Source organism: Gadus chalcogrammus, chromosome 23 (assembly GCF_026213295.1).
Source record: "Gadus chalcogrammus isolate NIFS_2021 chromosome 23, NIFS_Gcha_1.0, whole genome shotgun sequence".
Taxonomy (NCBI): Eukaryota; Metazoa; Chordata; class Actinopteri; order Gadiformes; family Gadidae; genus Gadus; species Gadus chalcogrammus.
The window spans coordinates 1,515,266-1,524,245 of NC_079434.1; the positions used below are offsets into that span (position 1 = coordinate 1,515,266).

Here is an 8,980-nt window from a genome sequence, read left to right on the forward strand (position 1 = left end):
CATTCCTTATTGAAAATGTTTCCACCAAAAGTGTGTTGTAGTCCTCGGCCCTTCTAGCGGGACAAGAGGTTTCTCCCGAAATGACGTCAAACGCATTTGACGTCATTTCGGGAGAAAATTAGATGAGAAAAAATGGGCCAAGGGGAGACTGGTTTAGACTGATATTTATTTATATATTTATTTATATTACAATAGCGATTTTATAATGATAGAACGCCGGTTCTAAATGGGTGAAGTATCCCTTTAAGTTAAACATGATGTGAAGCTGCAACAACAGAACTCCATGGTTCATCTTAAAATGTAGAATGATGAAATGAATATCCTCACTGAAATATAAGACTGACCATTTTGGAAACATCTGTAACATGCATTTCTTGAAAGCCCTTTTACCCTCGGGCTTAAAATCCTTCATGGGGTTTAACTACATGTTGAGGTGTAATCTTTAAAACACTTTGACGGTATCCATCCATTTTACTAGTAGTACCCGATGTAAACAGCAGATATTGCTGATGCAATAAACCATAAACGGAAGCTTTTTTCCTATTGCGTTTGTCCCTCCCATCAGTGCAATATAGACAAAACCAGGACTCAGCCATGGGAGACCATTGGATGGAACGGCCTTCTGACAGACTCTAGCTCTGATCCAATCCCCTACTCTGCTTTCTTCTTGCCGGACTCTGCGATTGGCAGAGCAGCAGTGGGCGTGTCTTGGGCGGGGCTGGCGGTGGTTACAAAGAGAGTAGCAGGAGAAGGAGGAGCAGGAGGAAGGGGGTCAGGGTCATCCAGCAGGGCCTGTCTCCTCTCCCACTCCTTGATCGTCTGAATCAGGCAGTAGGTGACGAACATGACGGCCACGGTGGTGAAGGGGAAGCCTGGGGAGGACAACACCAACGTTCAGGACGTCCTGGACTCTGACAGTGTAGCACAAGGAGAAACTGACCAGCGTACCTTTCAGAAGGAGACGCTTGGCTACCAATTTGGCAAAATCTGCGCTGTTCAGTGCCACGATGTTGTACAGAACTATGGTCCAGAAGTTGAAGGTGTTGAAGATGGCTCTGATGCGACGCGACATGGCCGCAGACATAGCCATCTGGGTGACCGATAACAACACATACACAAGAAGTTCATGTCCACCATTAATAGAGTCGAAGGAAGGAGTTGAGCATTATTTGACAGCATGGCCCATCAGACATACGAAAAGGCTAATCCAATCTCCTGCTTCATGTGAGCCGTATACGCAGCTAACCGTTGGGCAAGAAAATATTTATAGATATACATACATTTTCAGAAGAAAAAAATGATATACATATATAAACATAATTCTGGTTGGACATATAAATCCGAACATAAATGCTTGTCCGTCCGTCTCCTTGCCACTAACTGCCAAATCAAAGAGAAACAAGGATACCATTCAAACGTATGACCTCCATTGGATGAGCGACCAACCTCAAAGGAGGCCAGGGGTTCCATGGAGAAGAGCTTGGCGGTCCACAGCTCCAGGTTGAGGCCCAGACAGTTGAGGGACGCCCAGAGCAGCACCACCGGGCAGGGTCCCAGCCACAGGACGGTGAGGCTGTAGGTGCACAGCGTGGCCACCAGCTCCTTCAGGACATCGCAGTGGTTTCCCCCCAGGTGGTTGTACACGTACCTGAGTCAGAGCAGAGGAAGAGGGGGCCCAGGTCTCCAAGGTCAGGTGGACTAGAGATCTAGGGGATAACATGGGGTTCTCATGCCTCGGCACACCCCTGGAGGAACCTTTGGACCTCCCGGTACTTTGTGCAGTAAAATAAAGCATACATTTTCATTAGCATGTCAAACCAATGGTTTTTAATCATACCATGAATCCTATGAAACAGGAATGCATGTATATTTAGAATAATGACGATGATAATGAAGATGAAGAACGGTTTAGTGGTCCCTCTGAGATACTCACTTGCACAGCCAATCGTTTATGCCTCTGTCAAAGTGGCTGAAAAAGGAAGGATCCAAGAAAACACTTTAGTATGACTGAAGTATATTTAACTCTACATATAGACCTCTAGTCACCTCATTACAATCATCGAACCTTGCCAAGCAATCCTATCTAACCACATAGAAGCCAGAGCAGCGATGAACGATGGATGGTTGAGCTGTTGACTCACGTCTCAGAGAAGACGTAGAGCGTGGTGATGCATTTGGGCGGTTTTGGCGGGTCGAGGTGATCCAGTCTGGAGACTGTGTTGATGACCCCGAACATGATGGCAGCTTTCACCCAATCATACACCAGGTTGGTGTACGCCAGCCCCACTAGAACACACCAATCAAGACAAAGGAAAGGGCCATATCATCATAGAGAAGTTGACCTTCACATAATTATGGTGCAGTATCAATACAAGCACAGTGTTGTACTTGTGCTTGTATTGATTTTTTTGAAATAAATACACTTTCTGCTTAATTTCAATAGTGGGTACAAATATTATAAGAGGAACACAGAAAAATATCAATAGTGATTTCAGAAGTAACATTAGGTATGTAATATTAAAAGAAAGAATATTCCATGTCCATCTTCTTGAGTTGGGGTTGACAGACCTATGGCCCAGTCGGAGAGGTGCCTCAGCAGTTTCATGTCCGTTGGGATGGACAGGATGTATAGGAAGTGGAAGAGGACGTCCACCAGCACTATGCCCCCCAGGTGGAACAGGGCGTGGCGCCCGATGCTCCACATCTCCCCCTCCTTCCTGCTCCCCACGGGCCTGTTCACCTGAGAGGGGGGGGGGGTCACATTATACTCCTTTGACGTAGATATTCTCCATGCTCCACCCCCACTGATCAAATCTCTCCCAAAGACGTGGGCAGCTCAAGCACATTTTGGATTCTGTGAGTCTTTCACACATTCCATGTGTCATTTAAATTTAGAAAATATAGACATAAAGAAATTATTATTGACCTGAATTATTATTATTATTATCACCAACGAAACAATTCACCTGAACATGAAACTTGTCGAAAGTGAGGACGGGGCCAAAGAAGAAGTGAGGCAAGTAGAAGTTGTACTGGAGCAGCTCCAGGAGGCTATAGCTGCCCTCCCTCCTCACACAGTTTTCCAGGGAGAAGCTCACACAGCGCATGATGGTGAAGCCACAGCCGCCGTAGAACAGGATGTGGCGCAGGTCAAAGTCCCCCTCCACCAAGCCCGCCTGGAAGCAGAGACCGTCAAATGAAAGAATAATGTTTTTGTGTTCCTCCACCAACTTTCTCTGAAAGTGTCACCTAGCTTTGCACGTTGTAAGGGTGTTAAGATAAGGTAGGAAGACAAGAAATAAGGGCAAGATTATTGTTGACTCCCAGCCGGAAGTTCAGGGTTTGAACCCTAAAGTCCTTTGCCAGTCTAGCAGGCATCCTTGAGCCAAATCATGCTCCTTAATGAAACGTCTCTATAATTGATTGATGACGACATAATGTAGCTAGCTTAGCAGGCCTCTCCGTCGTCACGACTCTATGATGGGCTGGTCGTTACCTGCCACGTCACAAAGGGTTCACACTTGAAGGTGGCCAGTGTGCTCAGGCCGGTGACCCAGCAGAGCCAGGGCAGCTTGACCAGGGAGACGCTGTAGAGAAGCACGCAGTGGGACAGCAGCAGGCCCACGTAGGCCCAGCCCATACTGGTCCACACGGCCAGGACCCCGTAGACCATGTACACCAGGGAGCGGTGCTGAGGACACACACACAGACAGGTGACTGGTGCTGAGGACCCACACACAGATGGACGTTGGGAGGCTGTTGTTACATTAGAGATGAGAGTTTATTCAAACGATTCTGCCAGGTTGTTTCTGTTTTATTGTCTGATTTTATAATGCTAATGTTTTTACTATACATATTTGTAGTATCCTAATATATGTGTTATTTTTTTTATATCCTGTACAGTGGTTTATTGTATTTTTGTATCCTATATTTCTAAATTAATGCACCATAACAAATTCCACTTAAATAAACAATAATAGCAACTCCCGAATTCTTTAGGCGTGATTCCAAGCAGACTAACAAAAGACAGCTGTACATATCGAGCTATTCTTAGAGCTAACGGATAGCATCTCTGACGCCGCCCACCGTGACACCTGGTTAAAGACAGAGACGCTTTCTGCCATCTTCTCTCCTCATGTCTTTCCCACTCTCTCCCTTCCTTCTTCAATCTGTCCCTCAAAAAAAAGTTGGTGCAGCAGACGACCACGTCTACCATTGATATACTGGTTAAGTTGGTGCAGCAGACGACCACGACTACCATTGTTATACTGGTTTGGCTGGTCCAGCAGACAACCACGTCTACCAATGTTTGGTTAAGAGGTCAGTATGGAGACCCACCTGTGGAGCCAGCATTGAGCAGATCTTTGCAAACAGCACGTGACCCGACAGTGCAAACAGGATGTGCTCCCGGAACGTAGAGAACCACATCACCCACTCCAGGTCGGCAGTATCCTGCAGCACAGGAACCAACACAAAGAACTGTGAACTAGACTTTAGACAGAACTCTGGACAGAACTCTGGCAATATCTCTGGACAGAAACCTGAACAGAACAGAACTATTAACAGAACTCTGAACAGAACAGAACTCCATGAACATAACTCCATGGACAGAACTCTGGACAGAACTCTGAACAGAACAAAACTCTTGACAGAACTCTGAACAGAACAGAACTCCATGAACATAATTCCATGGACAGAACTCTGGACAGAACTCTGAACAGAAATCGGAGTGCCTTAATGTACATTTACAGTGGATTCATCATTCAAATGTTTTTAAACCTCACCTTCTTTCTCCCAAAGTAGTACCATCCCGGCCGCACGCTGGACTTCAATGTCTTTCTGTTTGCGTTGGCTTAATAAGAACATAGTTATTATCTTATTGGTATAGACTGATACAAACATATAGGTTATTTGTTGACTGTTTGGTCCATTAGCCTTTAATCAACAGCCGCTGTCCACAATCTACATGGAGAATATTAGTTAGATTTGTTATCACCACACAGTGTGCTTGCTTGGTTTATATTTAATTGTATACATCTTGTATGCATCATTCAATGCCCCTCCTCCGTTTTATTTTTAAATGGATGTTTCTTCTTGCCATGAGAGGGGATAAATACAGAACCAAACACACCTTCCCCTCGGTGATATTCATCAGACATCTGATCCCTCCTGCAGGGTTCGCATTGCTACAACTGTTGGCCTTCAAACACACTGAAACATAACCCTGTGTATGTGTATCTCCCCTCTTTAGACAATACTGCTCTCTGTTGCAGAGCTAACAGCCAGCCCATACTGCAGGAATCAGAATCCACACTCTCAACAACATTTTAAACTTTTGGTTTTCTTCAATCCAACCCCCATCCACTGGGAATCTGCGTGGGTACATCCTGGTTCTGTTTTAAATGGAAGTATGTAGTAACTCACCGCTGGACACCTCACAGATCCAGCTGGCGGACCAGAGCATGGCCAGACCCAGCACAGCGTAGTACAGGTACAGCTCGTACCTGGGGAGCCCCGCTTTGATCCCCATGGCAACGGACAGACTCTCAGCCCAGGTGAAGAGAAGAGACAATCTACATAGCAAACAGGAGATTGGGTTGATTAATAAAGACAGTGACAGCATCATGGGCCACTCACCCTTATCATGTTTTAACGGATCCCAGATGATACTGTGAGGACAGGGGGGTGCACTTTGTGTCAGTGACACATGTCCATTGACGTTGCCTGTGAATGGGCTCCAGGCAAAAGGGCTAGCTGTCCTTCTGTAGGTAAGCCTTCTAGAAGTTGGCTAACACTGTGTGTGTGTGTGTCTGCTCGTGCGTGTGTGTGCGCGCACACGTAGGCATGCGTGTCTGTGTGTGTGTGTGTGTGTGTGTGTGTGTGTGTGTGTGTGTGTGTGTGTGTGTGCGTGTCTGTGTGTGTGTGTGTGTGTGTGTGTGTGTGTGTGTGTGTGTGTGTGCGTGTCTGTGTGTGTGTGTGTGTGTGTGTGTGTGTGTGTGTGTGTGTGGTGTAATGTTGCACAGTCAATATATTCAATTCCAGTCATTGTGGCTTCAACAGTAACTAAATATAAACACGCCTATATCTCCATCATTCAAACCATCTGTTTCGGTCAGATGTAAACTTGGTCTTTGCAGTAATGTAACTTTAACAATATAATATTTTTTTCTTAACCGGGTAGAGCGTGTATAATAGGAAGTGAGTGCATGCAGTCGTCTTTAATACTAGTTTTGGAATGTAATCTTTTTAATAATAGATCAATCATGTACCATCATTTACATTTCATTAGTATCATTGTGTTTGTTAAGCACATTGTGGGGAAATATAAATGTTCCATTATTTTGAAATCTAAATAATAAAACAATTAGTGTCATCATGGATGCGCTAGACTGAACTAACAAATGACTCCATGTCTATATTCTAATATTTATTTATGGGAAAAAAATAAACCGAATTGACATTATCTGCTTAACAGTAGCCTATTCACACTTCTGAGCGGAATGTTTTGAGTCTTTACTTTCTATTTCAGGCTGAAAAGCTCGTGCAATTAAAGTCGCCCTATGACCACCTGCTGGAGCCACTGACCTTGACGGCAGAAGCACAACTGAGTCCTGGAGTCGTTGGGGAGTTGCTATGTAGATGCCTCTCAAATCCCTCCAGTAGAGACAAACATTACTATAAAATGACTAAAGGTTCAGAGTAAGAGAGGATACGGTGAGTCTGATAGTCCACACAGCGCTGGAGTGGCAGGCTCCAGTGACTCCCACTGCTCCTCTGTCCGGGGGTCCTCTTGTGTGGGAGCCTCCTAGAGGCGCTGAAGGTGAGCGCAGCGTGTATTTATACTGTGACAGTCGCTACGGAGGAGGCGTGTTGACACGAGCCACGCTATTGTTATCTTGTATCTTATTATTAGTGCGGTTGCAAAGCAAGCCACACTATTGTCCTCATGCGTCTTATTATTATCTTATTTTTCATCCGCCTCATTTTGCCTTATTATATAGGCTACACATTTGTTTTTGGAGTTGCACCAAACCCCTATCAAAAGTTAGAGCACATTAGATTCAGATTCAGATTCAACTTTCTACTTCATTGTCACTGTGCAGAGTACAACCGAATGTGGTTGGATCTAAACCAGGCATATCCAAGGTCCGAACAGCGGGCCAATCTTGGCACGGGGTTATATTTTATATGGCCCGCGGCTCCCTTACGAAAATGTATTATTTATGGCCCGCCAGCCCGCCACCGTTGCAATTTCTCTTTTTATCACATGGTGGCAGCACCATTCTGGCGCTAGCCAGATCCGAGACCTCCATGAACCTGACCCCTCCCCCCCACGGTAGGCTAATAAGGGTTAGCAATTGCATGGACGTATTACCAGAGAATGTCTAATATGAGGAGAATAGGCACTCGCTGGTTAGTTCCAGTTTTCTGGACTGGTTGCAGTAATAATCTCTGTCCACGCGTGGCGCTCGCAGGCGAGTCCAGAATGAATGGGAGCCTATGGGGTTTTACCCTCAGAATCCACTTTTCTCACGATGTAATTTTTTGTCAAGTAATTTGAAAGTTGCGTTCAAAAGGTGGGGCTAAGATAATAAACTCAGCTGAATATTGCATTTTTTGAGGTCACGTATCTGTTCTAAAAAGGCGTTAAAAAAGTATCTAGTGCTAGCTGCTATCAGCTGGCTGGCTGCTGGCTGTCGGCTGATTATCAATCTTTCTCCTGAAATAGAAACCTGGATTTGAATCATAATTGTAAGACTGCATCCTTAGTTTACATCATTAAACAATCTCCTAGAGAGCACAGTGTTCTGTTGTACTCCTCCTCATGCCTCTTCCTTTCTTGATCTCTAGCCTGCAGTTGAACCTTGATACTGTGAAAACGGAAGTCTTCTTCCTCTGTCCTTTTTCCCAGCCTCTGATCAGTATGTTCAGTGTTGTTAAATCATTTATTATTTTTTTGTTTACTATTAGTTACTGTTCTTATATTGTTCTTGTTAGTGTGATGTTTGAATAAACTTGCCTGTTGCAATGTTGGTATAATGTTTGTATAATTACTGTTTCAATGTGACCTAGACCATATTTCTCATTTAACAAAAATATGTAGCTTATAATGTGTTGCAGGGCAGATAAATTAAATTCAATGGCTTAAAACAAACCCATCTGTAAAGATCAGTGAATGCATGATAGAAATCAATGACAAGTGATGTAGATGGTTTTCCCTCTGTGCAAGGTCATTAGCCCATGACCTAGTAAGTCCTTCAAAAAAAAAACTACAGTAATAGCAGATGTTGAAGTTGTTAAATCGTTAACAAACAATTTGTATGGAACAATTGGTTAAGGTAAGTTAAGTGCTTGAGTCTCGACACTTTAGACTGCGAATGTCTAGCGCGCAACTTGAATAAGCCATGTGCGATTTTACCCGGGCTCCAGCGCAACTTTCCCTACCAGGTGCAGCCTCAGGTAGCCTGGACCATTCATACAGGAGCAAACAAGAACGTTACCTTATTCTGTCCTTGGGAAACGAAAAAAAGGTCAAGCCGTTTCCACTGTTGGAGCAGTTTATCATTGCACATTTACGAGCCTTTTTTTTTTTGTTAACTATCTTTATTTTCGAAAAATAGACAATGACAGATGAAATGATATTGAGCGGGACATTGACTGTATTATTTAAGGTTGTCATACCGTACCATGTATATAACACATTGAACATTGAACACAAGCAATGGAAGAAATTCCATTCATACCCATGTACTTTCACCATACATAACTAGGCTATATAAAAAATAAAAGTGCCTGCAGGAAAATATAAATATAGTACGCAAAAATTAACTGACGGAAAGTCCTAGGATTGTTCTTCAGCTTTAGCCTGGCTCCGCCCGCCTAAGTAATTCCGCTCAATTTGGATTTCCCTTCAGTAGCCTACTAGGTCTGGACCTGCTGTATGTAATTTGGTTTTCTGGGGCCGCCACAGCGGCGCCCA

General features: G+C 44.2%; 1 protein-coding gene across 1 annotated transcript; it reads right to left on the bottom strand.

The window, feature by feature from the left end:
- Window positions 1-7: 7 nt before the first annotated feature.
- hhatlb (hedgehog acyltransferase like, b) lies at window positions 8-6,821 on the bottom strand. The gene is made up of 12 exons (XM_056583830.1): window positions 6,586-6,821; window positions 5,425-5,573; window positions 4,785-4,852; window positions 4,339-4,452; window positions 3,497-3,691; window positions 2,967-3,176; window positions 2,569-2,740; window positions 2,142-2,286; window positions 1,934-1,969; window positions 1,447-1,648; window positions 949-1,090; window positions 8-872 (listed from the first exon to the last, which is right to left on the bottom strand). The coding sequence occupies exons 2-12, from the start codon at window positions 5,528-5,530 to the stop codon at window positions 652-654; spliced, it is 1,611 nt and encodes a 536-aa protein (XP_056439805.1). The 5' UTR covers window positions 5,531-5,573; window positions 6,586-6,821; the 3' UTR covers window positions 8-651.
- Between the last annotated feature and the right edge of the window lie 2,159 nt (window positions 6,822-8,980).